General features: G+C 53.3%; 9 protein-coding genes across 9 annotated transcripts; 6 read left to right on the top strand and 3 right to left on the bottom strand.

The window, feature by feature from the left end:
• The first annotated feature begins 153 nt into the window (after positions 1–153).
• Positions 154–1,849, top strand: ASPZODRAFT_132359 (hypothetical protein). The gene has a single exon (XM_022722996.1). The coding sequence runs from the start codon at positions 246–248 to the stop codon at positions 1,836–1,838; it is 1,593 nt and encodes a 530-aa protein (XP_022581884.1). The 5' UTR covers positions 154–245; the 3' UTR covers positions 1,839–1,849.
• Positions 1,850–1,881: 32 nt separating this feature from the next.
• Positions 1,882–2,575, bottom strand: ASPZODRAFT_16054 (hypothetical protein; the record flags this gene model as incomplete). Its single annotated transcript, XM_022726475.1, has 2 exons — positions 1,882–2,287; positions 2,340–2,575. The coding sequence occupies 2 exons, from the start codon at positions 2,573–2,575 to the stop codon at positions 1,882–1,884; spliced, it is 642 nt and encodes a 213-aa protein (XP_022581883.1).
• A 575-nt stretch (positions 2,576–3,150) lies between these two features.
• On the top strand, positions 3,151–4,211 carry ASPZODRAFT_1946911 (hypothetical protein). The gene has a single exon (XM_022727406.1). It carries the CDS (start codon positions 3,416–3,418, stop codon positions 4,130–4,132), a length of 717 nt encoding a protein of 238 aa, XP_022581882.1. The 5' UTR covers positions 3,151–3,415; the 3' UTR covers positions 4,133–4,211.
• A 13-nt stretch (positions 4,212–4,224) lies between these two features.
• ASPZODRAFT_132358 (hypothetical protein) lies at positions 4,225–5,763 on the top strand. Its single transcript, XM_022722995.1, has 3 exons — positions 4,225–4,598; positions 4,647–5,240; positions 5,308–5,763. Exons 1-3 carry the CDS (start codon positions 4,591–4,593, stop codon positions 5,687–5,689), a joined length of 984 nt encoding a protein of 327 aa, XP_022581881.1. The 5' UTR covers positions 4,225–4,590; the 3' UTR covers positions 5,690–5,763.
• Positions 5,764–6,061: 298 nt separating this feature from the next.
• On the bottom strand, positions 6,062–7,739 carry ASPZODRAFT_65203 (hypothetical protein; the record flags this gene model as incomplete). The annotated part of the gene is made up of 5 exons (XM_022729286.1): positions 6,062–6,553; positions 6,604–7,027; positions 7,079–7,211; positions 7,273–7,386; positions 7,436–7,739. 5 exons carry the CDS (start codon positions 7,737–7,739, stop codon positions 6,062–6,064), a joined length of 1,467 nt encoding a protein of 488 aa, XP_022581880.1.
• Positions 7,740–8,798: 1,059 nt separating this feature from the next.
• ASPZODRAFT_64884 (hypothetical protein) lies at positions 8,799–13,699 on the top strand (the record flags this gene model as incomplete). The annotated part of the gene is made up of 12 exons (XM_022729266.1): positions 8,799–9,008; positions 9,076–9,825; positions 9,883–10,162; positions 10,223–10,456; positions 10,509–11,203; positions 11,265–11,427; positions 11,482–11,838; positions 11,887–12,010; positions 12,060–12,247; positions 12,296–12,914; positions 12,972–13,430; positions 13,492–13,699. 12 exons carry the CDS (start codon positions 8,799–8,801, stop codon positions 13,697–13,699), a joined length of 4,287 nt encoding a protein of 1,428 aa, XP_022581879.1.
• An 84-nt stretch (positions 13,700–13,783) lies between these two features.
• Positions 13,784–15,357, bottom strand: ASPZODRAFT_16049 (hypothetical protein; the record flags this gene model as incomplete). Its single annotated transcript, XM_022726471.1, has 4 exons — positions 13,784–14,359; positions 14,420–14,740; positions 14,808–15,098; positions 15,148–15,357. The coding sequence occupies 4 exons, from the start codon at positions 15,355–15,357 to the stop codon at positions 13,784–13,786; spliced, it is 1,398 nt and encodes a 465-aa protein (XP_022581878.1).
• A 97-nt stretch (positions 15,358–15,454) lies between these two features.
• Positions 15,455–18,124, top strand: ASPZODRAFT_96356 (hypothetical protein; the record flags this gene model as incomplete). The annotated part of the gene is given in 4 exon segments (XM_022730529.1): positions 15,455–15,615; positions 15,635–15,724; positions 15,781–16,459; positions 16,502–18,124. The coding sequence occupies 4 exon segments, from the start codon at positions 15,455–15,457 to the stop codon at positions 18,122–18,124; spliced, it is 2,553 nt and encodes an 850-aa protein (XP_022581877.1).
• Positions 18,125–18,282: 158 nt separating this feature from the next.
• ASPZODRAFT_96353 (hypothetical protein) lies at positions 18,283–18,828 on the top strand (the record flags this gene model as incomplete). Its single annotated transcript, XM_022730528.1, has 1 exon — positions 18,283–18,828. One exon carries the CDS (start codon positions 18,283–18,285, stop codon positions 18,826–18,828), a length of 546 nt encoding a protein of 181 aa, XP_022581876.1.
• Between the last annotated feature and the right edge of the window lie 30 nt (positions 18,829–18,858).

The raw sequence follows: 18,858 nt of genomic DNA, 5'->3' as shown, positions 1-18,858 counted from the left end.
TAAACACATTGAATTTGGTAATATAAACCCGGTCTTTCAATGGCGAATTGTCCATTGGCTGACCCTAACCCCAGATTCTCTACAATTACTAGTAACTATCTGGTATATAATAGTCTACGCCTGCATCTACTATACCAGATTCCATAACCATCACTACTCTATTCATTCCTTGTCTACCACGATATTGTAATACGATATTATATACTCCGTATACTCCGTATACTCCGTATACTCCAGCTACGACCATGTCAAAAGATGAAGAAAAAGCCCCCAGTCCAGACGAAACGGACGTCCAGGCCGGCTTGATGGACGAACGAGACACCCTCCGCCAGGGCCTCCACGAACGACACATCCAGATGATCGCCCTCGCCGGCACCATTGGAACCGGCCTGTTCCTCAGCTCCGGGCGCGCCATTGCCAACGGCGGCCCGCTGGGCGCCTTTCTGGGCTACACCATCATCGGCGCGTCGCTGTCATCGGTGCTGTTTGCCGTCGGCGAGATGGGCGCCCTGGTGCCGCTGAGCGGGGGGATTGTGCGATACGCGGAATACTTCTTCGATCCGGCGCTGGCCTTTGCCAACGGCTGGAACCTGGTGTACAGCTATCTCGTCAGCATCCCCGCCGAGATCGTCGCCGCCGCCGTGCTGGTCGAGTTCTGGGTCACCATCAGTCCCGCCGTGTGGGTGACCGTCTTCGGCCTGTTGATGCTGCTGACGGCGCTGCTGTTCGTCCGCGTCTACGGCGAGCTGGAATACGGCTTTTCCATCCTCAAGATCCTGCTGATCGTCGGCATCAACATCATGGCGCTGGTCATCACCTGCGGCGGCGCGCCGAACCACGAGGCCATCGGCTTCCGATACTGGAACCACCCGGGCCCCTTTGTGCAGTATCTCGGCATCAAGGGCTCGCTGGGCCGCTTCCTGGGCTTCTGGACCGTCCTGAACAACGCCCTGTACTCCTACTCCGGCATCGAGACCATCACCACCGCCGCCGCCGAGACGAGGAACCCGCGCCGGGCCATCCCGCAGGCCGCCAAACGCATCTTCATCCGCATCGCGCTCTTCTACATCATCACCATCTTCATGGTCGGCCTGATCGTCCCCTCCAACAACCCGGACCTGCTGTCCATCGACTCGGGCAACGCCAGCGAGTCGCCCTTTGTCATCGCCGCCAAACTCGCCCACATCAACGTCGTGCCCTCCATCATCAACGCCGTCGTCCTCACCTCGGCCTGGTCGTCCGGCAACTCCAACATGCTCGGCGGCTCGCGCATCCTCTACGGGCTCGCCATGCACGGCCACGCCCCCAGCATCTTCAAGCGCATGAACCGCTTCGGCGTGCCCGCCATCGCCGTCGGCCTGTTCGGCGTCTTCATGACGCTGGGCTACACCGCCGTCTCCAGCACGGCAAGCACCGCCTTCGACTGGCTACAGGATCTGGTCAGCATCTCCACCCTCATCAACTGGATGAGCATCTGTATCGTCTACCTGCGTTTCTACTACGCCTGTCGCAAGCAGGGCATCGACCGCAACCGCGAGCTGCCCTGGGCCGCTCCCTGGCAGCCGTGGACGACGTGGGCCTCGTTGATCCTCTTCACCATCCTCTTGATCACCGGCGGGTACGCAACGTTTATCCACGGGGAATGGAGCGATGAGACCTTCATTACGGACTATATCAACATTCCCATCATTCTGGTCCTCTACTTTGGGTACAAATGGACCAAAAAGACCAAGATTGTCTCGCTGGAGGAGATGCCCATTCGACAGTGGATTGACATCTATCAGTCCGAGCCTGTTGTTGAGGAGCGGTCGAATTTCATCGAGCTGTTGTGGAAATAGATTCTCATACGATCACATTCTCTACTTCATCCTGCATCGTAGACTAAGACACAGTAACGATAGAGCTGCCACTGCTCTCATACCCCTCCGTCAACATGATCTGGTAGTTAAAGTCGCTCCCCAGACTCATCCCCAGCTCCTCCCAGGCCGCAAAGTGGTTGGCAGTCGTCACGGTTCCCTCGGAGCGCAGATCCACGCGGATAGACCAGTACTGCATAAAGGTAGACGAGTCGCTCTCCACCGACGGCTGGTCCACCTGCTCATGCTCGTAGATGTAATACAGCGAGCCGTCGCTCTCCACGCTACCCATGTATGTCATCTCCGTTCCGGGATCGTAGTCCCCGTAGTTCTCCAGGATGTAGTACTCGATCAACGGGTTTTCCGTCCACCCGTACACGGCCAGGTATGCGTTTCCAGACGGTGAAAAGTCGGCAGAAAAGGTAATGTCCCTTGTCCATCAACACTTGCGAAGATGTGTAAAAAGAAAGAAATCAAACATACCTCTCGCTTCCCACCTCCCATCCCTTGCCGCAGGTGAAATCCCCACAGTCCTCCCAGGTGACGGTATACTCTCCCCCGTCATCGTTCGTGTAGTCGACGGTCCCGCCGCCGTTCGTCCAGAAGGAATAGTACCATCCATCGCTGGTTCCGGTCGTGCTGGTTGTGATCTGGCGTTTGGCAGGAGGCGCCGACGCCAGAGAAAGAGTGGCGAGAGCGGATAGAAGGAATGCTTTCATACTGCCGGCAGTACAAGAATAAGTATATTAAAATAATCGAGAGAGAATGGAATGATGGTGTTGAGATCAAGGAGTGATTTATATATAGCTGGCAAGGATATTAATGGTGGATAATTTGATGTAAGAACCGTGGTACCTGATACAGCTAATTCTTAGTGAAACACATACTGTAGTGGATAGAGTATATAACCCAACCATTATAGTATTACCTATACTACAGTATAATATAGAGAATTACATAATATAATAATATATTATTTTATTATAAGCTATAAAAGCACTAATAGTTATTATCTTAGTGAATAAATAGTAAAAGTGCCTATAATTCTAGTTAAGATCACTGTTGCTTACTGGTTCTTAACACTTGAATAATAGTGTGCAACTGAAGTGGTAGCATTATAGTATAGTATAAGTATTGTATTCTATGTTTATCTTCTATTTACTAAGACTTGTAATCTATAGATTACAGCTACCACTTGGGTAGTGAACTTCAATAGTGCTAAGCAGCCATAATGCATCACGCATATTAGGGTTAGGTTAGGTTAGGGTTGTCAAACCCTGACCGGATGAGATTAGGGTTTATTCTAACACTCTCAACTACTCCGTACTCTGTATCTCATTGACTGTCTATCAGGCTCGACTGTTATCTAATAAATCAGGGTTATCTAATGCTATCATCCATTATCGGGTCTTATCTTAGCATCCGGCCCGGTCTTAGCGTATATGGAGACAATACACTATTCATAGTATTCCCCCTCTATTACCCTTTACCATCTTCTAACCACTCTTCCTGTACTCTACTTCCTCTTAACACAGTCTCTACTCTACTATACTCTCTCAATGGCTAAGCACGTCGTCTTCGATGTGGTGGGCACGCTGGTGTCCTTCGACGCATACATCGCACGGATCGCCGCGACGATCGGACCGCAACTCGAAAGCCACTGCATCACGCCCGCACACTTTGCCTTTACGTGGATGACGGCCGCCGAGCTGGAGTTCACCTTCCTCAGCACGTCTGGCCGATACAAGCCGTACCGCGAGGTCATGCAGGCGCTCTTCTACCGCACGCTCTTCATGGCGGGGATCAAGCAGCCGCGCGAGATCTTCACCGACACCCAGCGCGAGGCCTGTCTAGCGGGATACGCAGAGCTGACGCTGCGGTCGGGCGCGCGCGAATGCATCGAGCTGCTGCGCGAACAAGGCTTCACGGTGTGGTGTCTGACCACGGGGGATGTGGCGCGTGTGCGGGGATACTTTGAGCGCGGGGGATGGGAGTTCCCGCTGGAGCAGTTTGTGAGCTGCGATGGACTCGGAGTCGCAAAGCCCGCGCTGGGGGCGTACCGGGCAGTGTATGACCGGTTCGCCGACGGGGATGAGAAATGGTTTGCGGCGGCGCATCTGTGGGATGTGTCGGCGGCGCGGATGGTCGGGTTTCGGGGCGCGTATTGCACCGAGTATGAGCAGGAAGGGGTTTGGGAAGTGTTTGGAAAGGTGGAGGTTGTCGCAGACTCTCTGGTTGAGATGGCCAGGAAGATCATAAAGGATAATAGCATATAGTACTCAATTTATACTAATACCTCATCGATTGATTCTCCTTATTATTCTATTGATATTCAATATTTAATTTATACTAATACCTCATCGATTAATTCTCCTGCTTATTCTAATAATAGCAAAGAATGTCGGACGAAAATTCGCCCGACCCGACAACAGGTGAGATTTAAATCACTTTCAGGCAGGTTAAATAGCCATAATAAAAGCCCTCTCCGTCATCCTCTGCAATGCGTTTCCGGTTCCCCCTTCGTGCCCCCCTACGACCGCTCCTCATGGGCTCTTCCGTCCTGACCATCTCGGTGCCTCCCGCGCGGGAGCCTGAGGCCACCAAAGCTCACCACGCGAAAGACGGCTTCATCAATCCATGGGAGTGCGTACACCTCCTTATGACTAATCTCGTTTTACTTACTGGTTAATCTAGCTCCTGGCATGCGCTGAACGGGTTTTGGATTCCGTATGAGATGATCAAGTAAGCTTCTATACATCATAATATATCCGAGTTATTACTAATATGTAGACGCCGTCTTAACGGCCAAGCAAACGTCCCCGATACCAGCCCCCCCACCGTCCCCGTGCGGAAACCCTCATTCCTGCCCGATCGGGAAACCCCCGGCCTGCGCGCCACCTGGCTTGGCCATGCGTGTTTCTACGTGGAATTTCCGTCGGGTTTGCGGGTGCTCTTCGACCCGGTCTTCGAGGACCGCTGCTCCCCCTTCTCCTTCCTCGGACCCAGACGGTACACGCCCCCGCCGTGCGATGTCGAGCAGATCCCCATCATCGACGCGGTCGTCATCTCGCACAACCACTACGACCATCTCTCCCATCCGACGGTGAAGGCAATCGCCGCCAAGCATCCCGACTGTCACTTCTTTGCGCCGTTGGGGAATAAAAAGTGGTTTGTCGAGGCCGGCATCCACAAAGTCACCGAGCTCGACTGGTGGGACGAGCGGGATGTCTCGTTGTCCACAGATTCATCGCCGTCGGATATTTCCGCCCGCATCGGATGCCTTCCTTGTCAGCACATCTCAGCTAGGACTCCGTTCGACAAAGCCAAGACGTTATGGGCTTCCTGGTTTGTCGAATCGGGGGGGAAGAAAGTATATTTTGCAGGGTTTGTTTCACACTGAGGATACATAGTTCCATGCGAGATGTATTGAACAACTAATAATTCCCACCAGAGACACCGGCTATCGATCCGTACCCAAGGAGCTGGATGGAAAAGACGACCACGCCGACGAGTACGACGGCCTGTATCCGTCATGTCCCGCCTTCAAGGAGATCGGTCAGTATCGCGGGCCGTTTGATCTCGGCCTGATCCCCATCGGCGCCTATGATCCGCGCTGGGTGATGAGCAGCATGCACGCCGACCCGCACGACGCAGTCAACATCTTCCTGCAGACGCGCTGTGCCCGGGCGCTGGGCATGCATTGGGGGACCTGGGTGCTCACGGAAGAGGATGTGCTGGAGCCGCCCAGGAAACTACAGGCTGCCTTGAAGAAGATGGCCGTTCCGGAAACTGATTTTACCATCTGTGATATTGGCGAGAGCCTTTCTTTCTAGGCTCCTCTCAGTATATACTGCATATAATAACATACAACATATACACATTAATATAAAACACTATATAAAACACTATACCATATGCATTGACTGCAATATAAGTCATATACTCTGTACAATATAGAAGGATATCTCATCTTAAACTAGGGTTAGGGTTGCAATATTATAAACCTAACCCTAAACCCTAACCCTAAACACTGGGATGGCGGTAGCTAGCCCTAGTCTACTATCACCAATACTGTCAATCAAGAGAGCTATATATTATTCGTTAATTACCAAGAAAACAAGTGGATGGATTCCTCTATATTCCAGTCTAGATCATGAACCCTTTGCCAGGTGAGACCCCAAAGTATAGAACCCCCCTTACCTATACTACTCTCCATGAAGTCTATTAGAAACCTTCAGCCGAATGAGTGAGACAGAACCAAGAAGATAAATCACCCCCGCCAGAAGAAAAGGCAGTCCGAGCCACGCAGGCCCCAGATTCAGACCCAATCGAAACGCATAAGCAAAAAGCGGACCGGCAACAACCATCCCCAGGGAGGAAACAACCGTAGCAGATGAATACAGAGCTCCCACATGGTCTGGCCGAACCAGCGACGTCACGAAACTGCGGCATGACACCAGAAAGGCGGCGCCCATCGAGAGAAGCATCATGCCTAGGATCAGAATGGCCCGGGATCCGGCAGTCGCGATGATGAAGAAGCCAAGGGCCGAGACAAGACTACTGACTTGGGATAGTCGCAAGTCTTTCAACTTGCCTGGAAGATGGAAATGCCGGGTGAGTATGGAGGAAAGGGCTGGCATGAGGAGTAGGAAGTTCGCTAGTGTCACAATTCCGCGTAAGGATATAAGAAGGCTGGCCTGCAAGATTGTCAGCCCTTTAACCCTTGTGTAATGATGACGGTGCGTACATCGGCAATACTCCAATCGAACCGTTTCGATGTATACTGCAGCAGGAGACTCGTCGACTGCTTGCTGATGGAGGCGATAAACAGCGCAACAAGACAGACGGCCACGCCTGGAGTGCTCATGATAAACCGAGTCGAGTCGCGGAAGTGCTGTAATTTGTCCAAGATATACTGCCTCACAGAGAACTTTCCATCTGGGTACGACTGTGTCTCTTCATTACTGGGTGCGGTCGTCGAGGAAATCTTGGATTTGGCGTCACTCAAGCTCTCCGGCATGAGAAAAGCACTCAATGATCCGACCATGGCAATCCCAAGTCCCAGCATGTATGGCACCCAAGGGTCACTAGCCATGAGATATGCGCTCACTGGGGTGGCGAGAACCTCAGATAGAATCACTGCACTGAACAGGCGGAACAAAGCCGTAGCCCTAGAAAGAATGAGCAAGTGAATAGGGTAATATGCACAAGGATATGTATACATCTCATCCTCAGGGAAACAGTCCGCTACCATGACAAGAGCAATGGACGAAAGGACCATATCTCCGCCGCCAATGAGCCTCCACATTCCCGATAGCCAGACTAGCCGCAGTGGTAAGACAGTGGGATACAAGCCTTGCATCGTCTGCATCAGTTGAACAAACCCTAAACATCAAGGAACGAAACACCGACTTACACACAACACGAACCCAGATCTCCCCGAGGAGAATCCCTAGGATGCCCAGAAGGAGAACCGGTTTGCGCCCCCAGCGGTCCGCCAACACGCCATACGGAATAGACAGAAGAATGCCTACATTGTAGTCAGTAATTACATGCCCTGCTAGGATTGATCACCATACCCGGTAAGACATCAGCTGTCTCTTTCCATCCATTCACCAGGGCCAATTCACTCTGCACTGGCCCCGACTTACAGACTCCCTCTAGGGGAATCGTGTCTGTTCGGTTCCCTAGAGCAGCGAGGTAGTCCCGGCAGATAATGTCCTCGAAGATTTTCGTTTGAGGGGCGACGGTCAGAAAGAATCCAAAATCCATGGCGAGGATGAGAATGGACCCTCCGATCATCACTAACAGTTTCCGTGACCTCGACGCGGATGCGTTGGTCCCCAATAAAGGCGCAATTTCATCGTTAGATATGGTTGCCATTGTATAGTTGTGTCTATAGACGTTGAAAATAATCGCCAGTAGATATATTATAGTAGACTATCTTGGAGAAAGATGGCAGATCAAGACGTGACACGTCAATATTCCTGAGACAAATAAGTGTCTGACGGGAGGCTGGGGCGCTCATTGGTGCTCACCGCTCGAGATGTTATTGTTCTCACTCGGCGCTAGCGAAGGAATGTTGCATTGAGGCCTCTATAGCGCGGCCCCAGAGCTGTAGAGTGAGAAAGGAAGTTAACAGGCTAAAAGGTCTAACTTGCCGTAAAAAAAGAGGTTCAATACGCAAGATTATCTAAATTGGATGTTTAAACACTGCCATGTTCAACCCAACTGGACTAACGGTACCAATCCAGAACATTGGATGATCTCTGGACCAATGAGGTTATCATATCACTTCCCTTCATGCGGAGCAGCTATCTCCGAGTGGCCGTACAGGTTCATACCCCAAAGTACTGACAAATCGCATCAAGCCTTGACAGGGGTCTAGATAGCAGGACCGAATGAACTACTCCCGATGTGGTAACTGTTGCTATCCTATCTTCTGTGTATGTCATCATATTCGCCATTAGGATCGTGCTTAGGAGCGTACCTGGGAATCAAGTCCGCAGAGGAGATATAATCCTGTAGTGCTTGACACTGTTACTAGGCCCGATAAGCTTAAAATACTATTTGGCGCAAACACGGACTATAGAAGAGTAGTAGAAAGAGCCCATGAACTTCCATAGTAATAGGAAGGAAACAAAGGAAACGTGGCAACCTAAAAAGAAACTTTGCCTAGCAGGATAGTATGCAGGGTCTCGTAATACCGAGGGACGTCGTTCATCTAACCCCTATATCAATTAAGATGGATGTGACTGTCTGATAAGATTCTAGGCAGCTAAAATTGCTGATTGGCGGAGCCAAAGTCAATGTGAGGATGGAGGCACCATGTCTTTGCTACATATTAATCTCTTCCTATGCTCTTTTCGTTCCTTTCTTAGTAGGAGATACTTCTTCAAACACTCTGATTTAGTAGAACCTGTAACGGGCGGATAAGTCGACATGTCGGCAGCCTGCGATGCCAGTGACGATCAGTTTGGCCCTCGCGTTGCTACCAACTGTCGAGGGTTCGACTTTACTCTTCTTTTCGAGGATGCTGTGCTCACAGTGATACCAGCGGCCCTGTTTGCTCTCTTCCTAATAGCGCGGCTGTATTTCATACGAAGAGATCCAGTGAAAGTGGTGTCCTACAGACTGGCGGCGTATAAACTGGTAAGGATGCCCTCCATTTGTAGAGTTATGAGTTCTAACCACAGGCTATGCATGAGGAGGGAAAAAGACACTCTTAACGGCCCTGTTTGTATTGCTTGTTGTCTATGCAGTACTACGCATCAGGACGCCAGTTTTGCGTACCCCGTCGTCACTCGCATCCGACATTCTCAATATCATTGTCACCGCTGGCGCCGTGGTTCTTTCGTTTCTGGAAGACCAGCGCTCCGCGCGGCCGTCAGACCTTCTGGTCATCTATTTTTCTGCTTTGGCACTTTTGGGGATTCCCAAGCTGCGCTCATTGTGGATGATTTCCTCATCGGGCCCTTGTAGAGGCCTGTGGACGGCGATATACACCATCACGGTCCTGGTTGCGTTCCTGGAATCCACCAGAAAGGTGAGAATTCTGCGTCCTTTGTATAAGCATGTCACAGCAGAACAGATCAGCGGGTTCTGGTCTCGCAGCGTCTTTGCATGGGTGGTGCCTTTCGTCCAAGCAGGATACTCTAAAATCCTCTCCGTTGGAGACATGCCGGAGGCCGATGAAAACCTACAAGGCGATCTGACTCGCGAGAAACTGGACCATGCCTGGGTGCGATCAGAGGGGAAACATCGCCTCATCAAAGCTGTCTTCCGCGCATACCTTTGGCCTACCCTATCGGCAATCGTCCCTCGTCTGGTGCTCAGTGGATTCACCTTCTGCCAGCCATTTCTGATCACAGCGACTGTGGACTATTTCACGGGAGACGCAAAGGATAAGCCCAAGGAGTACGGGCAGGCATTGGTGGGGGCCTTTCTGCTTGTGTATATGGGAATCGCAGTATGTGTTTTCGAGTACGGATCCCCTTTCCTTGTGAATGTCTACTCAGGGTTGTAGATATCGACGGCTGTATACTGGCGCCAAACATTTCGCCTGGGCACTATGGTGCGAGCAGGCCTCATGTCAAGCCTGTACTCCAAAACCGTCTTCCTAGCAGCAGAAGACGTGAAAGGGAGTGCCGTTCTCACCTTGATGGGAACAGACGTGGAACGGATTGTCAACAGCTTCAGGTCGTTACATGAAATGTGGGCTTCGATTATCGAAGTCGGCGTGGCGCTCTATCTTTTGGAACGGCAGGTTTATCTGGCCTGTCTTGTCCCTGCAATCATTTCTCTGGGTGAGATCGACCTCTCTAGCCAGTGCTTCAGCCCTGGGTAAGATGCTGACAGTCTTCTAGCATGCGTATTTGGAACAGGCCCGATATCCTCACGAACTGCTCCAGCGCAGAAGGCTTGGGTTGAGAGAGTCGAAGAGCGGGTGTCTGTCACATCCTCGATGCTGAAAGACATGAAATCGGTCAAGATGCTGGGGTTGACCGAGGTGTTTCTTGGCCTCATCACCAAGCTGCGTGTGGCAGAACTGAAAACATCTTCCCAGTTCCGCAAGCTGCTCATCTGGATGGTCCTCATATGTGGGTGATTCATCCATATTCTTTCCAATGGGGGAGTTCTGACCGTTTATAGCAAACATTCCATTAACCTTTGCCCCATATGCAACATTCGCCATCTATTCAATCATCTCCTTAGCCCGGAATGATCAGTCCCTCGTGGCATCCCAGGCCTTCACTTCGCTCTCATTGATCTCGTTGCTGACATCGCCGCTATTGGGCTTTGTGCAAGCCGCGCCATCCTTTATTCAGTGCATTGGTTGTTTTGAACGAATCCAGGTATATCTAGAGAAAACGCCAATCCCCGATTCATCGAGGAATGAAAAGCTGGCAACCGAATATGCAGACAAGCCCCCAACGATTCCTTCTGTGGTATCCTTTAAAGATGTAGACATAATGTGGTCATCCGATTCGGAAGCTGTGTTTCAAAGCCTCACCCTGGACATTGGCAAGGGAATCACAATGATTACCGGACCCGTGGGCTCTGGGAAATCAGCCCTGGTAAAAAGTATACTGGGTGAAATGAAGGTGAGGAAAGGCTCTGTTGATACTGCATTCAGCAATGTTGCATACTGCTCTCAGACACCGTGGGTTGTGGACGACACTATCCGACATAATATCACCGGTGGGACAGAGTTCGATGAGATATGGTATGACTTTGCAGTTTCTGCATCTTGTCTGAAGGATGATTTCCAGTCTATCCCTGCTGGAGACATGCATATTGCAGGGAGTAGTGGTGCCTCTCTCAGTGGAGGCCAAAAGCAAAGATTGGTACGTGGTATCCTGTTATATGAAGCTCCATGTCGACATGGCTAACATAGGGGGGTCTCAGGCCCTTGCCCGGGCCATCTACTCGAGATTTCCTGTATTGCTTCTTGACGACATTTTCAGCGGCCTGGATTCCAAGCGTATAAGCGACATATCCGCGAACCTATTTGCCGAGCATGGATACTTCCGCACCTCTGGAAAGACAGTAATCCTGGTGACACATACTGGTATAGCTCACAAGGATCCTACGTCCATTGGGAATTGAAGATAACATTGAACAGATCGTCTCCTTCCATTTGCCGATAATATCATTGTTCTGGAACAGGGTGCGGCGGTTTATAAAGGTTCATATAAAGACTTCATAGACCGTACGCCGGGTGCTATGTTGAAGGATTTGACATTGACTCAAGAGGTACAAATTGACTCTGATACTGACAAGACTCCTGTAGAGGAAAGCCAATGTGATGCAGCTGGGAGCAGTCCAATTGATATCAGTGAGAATGAAGATGAAGACGACTTTTCTCGACGCGACGGCAGCTGGGAAGTGTACACCTACTACACCAAGAGTGCAGGCCCCTGGATTACTGCGACCTTTATTGGCTCATTCATGATCTCGAACTTTCTCAGTACCTTTTCCAGTAAGTATTCAATCTGTATAAAGGGACTCGGCTAAATGATGTATATAGCCCTATGGATTCAATGGTGGTCCGACTCGAATTCGAAAGACCCCAACGGCAAGATTGGTTGGTATCTGGGGTTCTATACCGCATTCACAGTCATCGGCACACTGTTATTCTTCATTGGCTGCATGTAAGTTCAACTAGGAGGATCCGAGAGTCCAGTACTAAGTTATCTCCAGCCTATTATTTATTAACATCATCAATGACACGGCACTCACCTTACACACTGATTTGTTGAAAGCCACGCTCAAAGCACCGTGGAGCTTCTTCCAAACCACCAACGTCGGCACCATGACCAATCGGTTCAGCCAGGATATGGACCTCATTGATATGAAGCTGCCTATATGGTTGATCAACACCGTAGCAAGTGAGTAGACTTGATTTTGATTTCAATCCAGTTACTCACGCTGAACAGATGTCTCAAGCGCTGTCATGAACCTGATTCTTCTCTGTGTGATTGGCAAGTATATGGCTGTCACATTTCCATTCCTAATAGCCACTTTCGTTGTCATCCAGCGCGTCTACCTGCGGACCTCTCGACAAGTGCGATTACTCGACATCGAAGCCAAAGCACCTCTGTACGCACATTTTGTCGAGACCATCGACGGGATCACCTCGATGAGAGCGTTTGGGTGGCGAGGGAGCTTTCAAGTGGAATGCACCAAGCGGATCAATCAATCCCAGAGGCCATTTTACATGCTGCTTTGCTTACAGCAGTGGCTCAGTCTGGTTCTGGATCTCGTCATCGCCGCCATGGCCGTCGTTCTGATGGGAATTGCTACATCGCTGCGAGATCAATTCAGTGCCGGTGGGATGGGAGTCGCGCTGAACCTGGTGCTGAATTTGAATCAGATTCTAGTGCTGGCCATCCAGTCATGGACACAGTTGGAAACGTCCATCGGAGCGGTTACTCGCGTGCACAGCTTCCAGAAGGACACCCCTGGGGAGGATGGCGTCCTAGAACCAGCACTCAGCGCCCAAGAATGGCCAACCGAGGGCGCTGTCGCCTTTGAAGATCTAACAGTGGCTTACCAGTAGGGCACCCAACTCCTTTTTATGGCCTCTTAGAATGACTGATTCCCACCTAGGAGTGCTGACAGTCAACCCGTCCTCAAGAATCTGACTCTGACTATCAAGCCCGGGGAAAAGATCGCGCTGTGCGGTCCGTCGGGGAGTGGCAAAAGCTCACTGATCATGACCCTCCTGCAGATGACAGAAGTCAAGGGAGGCTATGTCTTGATCGATGGGCAGGACTTGACATCCGTACCGCCGTCGGATACCCGCTTGCGACTCAATGTCATCCCCCAAGACCCATACTTTGTGCCGGGCACCATCCGGCTCAATCTCGACCCCCATGCGGCTGCCTCTGATGACGAGATAGTCCATGCAGTGAAGAGAGTTGGCTTATGGGAGCAGATTCAGACAAAAGGTGGTCTTGACGGAGACCTTGACGCTTCCAAATGGTCCATGGGCGAAAAGCAATTGCTGGCATTGGCGAGGGCGTTGTCTTCGCGAAGCCCCATATTGATCCTCGATGAAGCCACAAGCAAGTATGTTGCCTTTCAGAAATGGTTGTTTGCAGGGTTAGGGTTAGGGGCTAATGGGGGGTAGTGTCGACCGTGAGACGGAATCCATCATGCAGGAAGTGATAGAGACAGAATTCACCAAGCAGACAGTGATCATGGTCATGCACCGGCTCCGCTATATCACACGGTTTGATCGAGTGGCTCTGATGAAGAAAGGAGAGCTTGTTGAATGCGATAGTCCGTCTGCATTACTTGCGCGGGAGTCTGAATTCAAGGAGTTCTATACCGCTTGAATGAGGCATTTCGGACGGAAGATCTACTTGGGGGTGTAGAAATCAGAATGAATGAAAGTCGGTGATTCTTCCATCACGTAGATACTATGCATGTAGGACTATGGACTTGGTTTGGATGAACTCCTCCACCCCCCAATGACTGCCAAACCTCCCCCAGCCACTCTCTCCCCTTCCTCCATGCGGGAGCGCGTTATCGTCATAGACAGTCATAAAGTTGATATGCACTGCGCCTGTCTTGAGCCGGCGCGACAGCTGCAAGGCCCGCAGATGATTGCTCGAGATGATTGCCGCCGACAGTCCGTAGCGAGCGCGATCTGCGAGCTTGAAGATGTCCTCTTCCGCATCCACGGCCACAATCCCAACCATCGGGCCAAAGGCTTCGGTATGGAAGAATTCCATCTCGGATGTGACCCCTGTCAGGACAGTGGGCATAAACTCTCGGGCCGAAAGCGAGTCGGTCTCGGCCCGGGGCGCGGTATACGCTTTGGCGCCCTTGCGTTCAGCATCCTCCACCAGCCGGTCCAGTCTGCTTCTTGCCGCAGGTGTGATGACTGTCCGGCGGCCGACATGCTGCAGCAGGGCTTGCATCTTCGCTTCCAGGCATTTTGAGACGGTCTTGGTCGCCAATACTAGATCGGTGGACATGCAGATCTGGCCGTTCTGGGTGCATTCATTGTGAGTTCAATGGGGGGGGGAAGAGCATATCTCCATCACGCTTACATTTAAAAAGGCCCCCCGGAGGATCTGCTCGGCGGCGAGATCTAGATTCGCATCATCAAGGACTATGGTATAGTTCTTGCCCCCCAGCTCGAGCAGGACAGGCTTGAGAGCCATGGCCGCCTGGGAGGCCACGATCCTGCCCACCCCCGTCGAGCCGGTGAAGTTACACTTCTTGATCGCCGGGTGGGTGATGAGCGTGTCGAAGATCTCCGCCGCATCCGATGGGCGATGCAGCAGCAGGTTGACCACCCCGGGAGGGAATCCGGCGTCCCGGAACAGACTCGCGATGGTGTAGTGCACCCGGGGGGAAAGCTCACTGCCCTAAGCACAGGGACAGATAACAGATTACCATCCATGAGATGCAATCAGCCGTTGAATACACACATACCTTGAGAACCACAGTGTTGCCCACTGCGATAGGCGCGATGATGGCCCGCAGCGAGAGAAAGATCGGAACATTCCAGGGCGCTATCCCCAGCACGACGCCGAGTGGCTCCTTCATCACCAGCCCGTACGCGCCGCCCTCCATCGTCGGAACGGAGCCTGTTGGGGATGTCTTTCCGGCGCAGTCTTCGATCAACCCGATGGCGTCTTGCATGGTCAGATGCGCCCAGAAGGGCTCCGCCTGCACCTCGTCCTGTGCCAGCTGTTCCAATTCCGCCGCTCGGGATCTGGCGACCTGCAAGCAATCGATATGGATTCACTATCAAGTAGAGCTGAGGGGATACCTCGGCAAGTCTCAATAAAGATGCTCTCCGCTCTGCTGGAGACGTCCTGCTCCATGATTCAAATGCGCGCGCACTCGAATCTGCCGCCTTGAGGGCGATCTCTTTGGTGGCCCCCTGGAACGTTTTAGGGCCGGTGCACACATTGACAGGCTCCCGTCTGCCCTCGAGGAGAATGTCCTCATTATCAATAATAAGGGGGATAGTGAGCATGGTGGAGAGGGAATAGTGTAATCCGGAAGATATACCGTGAGTATACAACTGTGTAAGTATAAAAATATTTACTATATAATAGACTCATGTGGAGCCGATGCGGGGTAGCCTGCCGTGGAGATATATAGTTACCCCGTACTCTCCACTCGGGTCAATGTCGGAACACAATCTCACCATGACCCATCCACGCCATCCGTACCAGTGCGGAACATGCTCGCAGTCCTACTCCCGGATCGACCATCTGCAGCGGCATGTTCGGTCTCGCAAGTCATTCCAGCTGCTTGGGATTCATTGATGTTCTGACCTTGGCAGACACCCATGAGAAACCATACCAATGCCCAGTGTGCAACAAGGCATTTGGCAGAATGTATATCTTTCCCCTGCTTCCTCTTCCGGGCTGCATATTGATTGATTTCACCCTAGTGACCTGCTGCGGCGCCATTCAGCCCTCCACGGAAGCCAGCCGCAGAAGCCAAGAGCCAGCCCGGCAGTCCGCACCTCCCAGGCGTGCAGTGCCTGTGCCGATGCCCATCTGCGCTGCGACGACGAGAAGCCGTGCAAACGATGTCGCCGGAGAGGCCTTTCCTGTGTTTTTCGGGCGGACAATAAACCCCCCTCGGAGACAATGTCGGACGCACCCGCATCTTCCGAAACAGCACTCTCGGATACCGCAGCGTCAGCCATCGTGATGGCTACGCCTTCTGACTCCCTATGGGAGTCGATGGAGCTGAATGAGCCAGAGTACGAGCTCAATGGCAATGAGCTCGACTTGGCTGAGCCGGACCAGCCAGACCTGTCCGATCTGTTCGGCAGTGGGACGAGAACCCCCCATGGACTCATTGCCTTTGGACTGGAGACAAACCTCGATCTCAGCATGGTCGATCTCACCTTTTTGGAAACGTACAACAGCCGCATCCCCTTTGAAGAGGCTCCGCTGCCGATGGACAACATCCCATTTGCCTATGCCTCGGCGAGTGAGGGCGATCGGTCCATGTCCCGCCTGCGCTGGCGGTTTGTGCCCGCTCCGCACGACCACGGCTGGCTGGAACACGGCAATCTTCTCCTGTCCGATCCGGCCCTGACTCTGACGCCTCGGAGCCTCGTGGCGGGATCGTCGGACCACCAGCAGCAGCAGCAGCGGCAGGAGCAGCAGCAAAAGCAGCCGCCGACAGAAAGCCTCGACCTTGCCTGCCGAGATCGGATCCTCGGGATTGTGCTGGGTCAGCTCAAACACCCGCTTTCGGCAGCCCTGTCCTCCTTCCCGTCGGTTCAGCTGCTGGACATGCTCATCCGATACTTCCTGACCAGCCCGGTCTCCAATGCGAGTTCGTGGATCCATCGCCCGGTCTTCCGTCCGGGATCGATGTGTCCGGAGCTGCTGCTGGCCATGGCCGGCGCCGGCGCCGTGCTCACGCCCGATCCGTCCCTGCGCAAGCTCGGCTTTGCGATGCAGGAAGTCGTACGTCTCCAGCTTCCGGCCGTGTTCGAGAGGGACAACACCACCGTCCGCGACCTGGACCGCCATCAAGCGTACCTGATCTACCTCGAGATCGGACTCTGGAGCGGCAACAGCCGTAAGATCGAGATCTCCGAGGCCTTCCGCCAGCCGCTGATCACCATGGTGCGCCGCGGCGGACTGTTCCACCACTCTGCCTACCGGTCCGCCGAGACCCTCCCCGTCTCGCCAGAAGATGCAGGCGAGGCGCTGGATCGCAAGTGGCGTGCCTGGAGCCGCCAGGAGGCCTCGAAACGACTTGTCTACCAGCTGTTCCGGCTCGAGGCGCAAGTCTCCATCGCCCTTCTCACCAACCCGCTCATCTCCTATGCCGAGATGGCCCTTCCACTGCCCTGTCCGCCCGCGCTGTGGGACGCTCCCTGCGCCCAACGCTGGAAGGAGCTGTACTGCACCATGGAACCACCCACCCACCCACCAACATTAACCGCCGCGCTGGCTAATCTCGATCTCCTGGAGGAGAGTCGAATGATATGTGACCCCGACCTCGCCGGCTCGGCAATCCTGCACTGTGTGTGGGGGCTCGTATGGGAATACCGACAGCTCTCCGGGCTACTCAGTCATGGAACGCCCACTGCTTCCGCTGGCGCCCCGGCCCGATACTGGGACAGCAGCGGACTGCTGATGGCCTCCCGCCGGCAGCAGCTCACCACCATGCTCGACTGCTTCTCGATGGCGCATGCCGCGGCGCCTACCTCGGGCGAGCAGCACGTCATCCGCATGCATATGCAGATGTCGCTGGAGGAGATCGAGACGCTGGCCACTTCCGACCATCCGCGGCGGGCGTGCGCCGCGCTCCAGAAGTGGTTCCATCAGCAAACCCCTTCCGAGCCGAGACGTGCCGTCTGGCACGCCGGGCAGGTCATCCGATCCGCGCACGCCCTTCCGCCCCAGGGCCTGCGCGACTTTATGGCCATCGCAATGTACCAGGCTACTCTGGTGCTGTGGGCGTACGGCATGGCCTCGACGTGGCTGTTCCCCTTGGCCGACGCTTCTCCTCCCAGCCCGGCATCCACTCCGCTGGTCTGTCTGGATGGGCCCGAGACCGAGGAGACCAACCGGTACATCGCGCTCGGAAGGGGGGTGCCCTGCCTGCAGGGCTCCGAGGCCGAGGGCGTTCCCTTGACCAACTCCTGCGGCGTGCTCGATCTTGCCATCTCGCTCATGGCGCGCAACCACCAGGTGGACAGCCAGCCTCCTCTGGTGGCCAATTTGATCCATCTCCTTGGGAAACTCCGAGATGCCAGCAGCTAGTCTTCCAAAGTACTGTTTACTGTAGTATACAGTCATACAATACGTACGCCTCGGCTCGGCTCCACATGGGTGTAGCGTATATATAGACAGTAAACAACTCCCGGATGGATGACTTGAGCATCAATAATGAACATAGGCTGCCCGGTTGCTCAATCGCCATGGAAACCCGTCTTCGCTCCGTCCAGCGGTTCATCACCGACCACGACCCCCAAGGCCGCACCCGCGTGTCGCATCTCCCCCCGCTAGAATGGCAACAGCTCGCAAACGGCGACCGGTTTGCCCTCGGGTATGCGACCAACACGATCCCCGTGCAGATGAACGGCGACGCCGACAGGGCCGTGTACAACTCGTATCTCGCGGACCTTCCGGGCGTGTGCATTCCCGGCGGCACCGTCCTGCGCCTTGTCGACATCAACCCCGGGGGAGTCTCTCCCATGCACCGTACCGTCAGCCTAGACTACGGTGTCGTCCTCGAGGGGGAGGTCGAGCTGGTCCTCGACTCGGGCGCGAAGCAGCTGTTGAAACGGGGGGATGTTGTTGTCCAACGGGGCACGAACCATGCCTGGCGCAACACCAGTTCGACCGAGTGGGCACGCATGCTCTATGTCCTGCAAGAGGCACAGCCTTTGCTGATTGAGGGGGTCTCCTTGGAGGAGGACTACGGGGGGGGGATGGACGATGTCAAGCCGAGCAATACCAGATAGGTGGTGACAGTATCTTACATGCTTTGTATT

Source organism: Penicilliopsis zonata (genome assembly GCF_001890105.1).
Source record: "Penicilliopsis zonata CBS 506.65 unplaced genomic scaffold ASPZOscaffold_6, whole genome shotgun sequence".
Lineage (NCBI taxonomy): Eukaryota > Fungi > Ascomycota > Eurotiomycetes > Eurotiales > Aspergillaceae > Penicilliopsis > Penicilliopsis zonata.
This window is presented reverse-complemented; position numbering and strand designations above follow the sequence as displayed.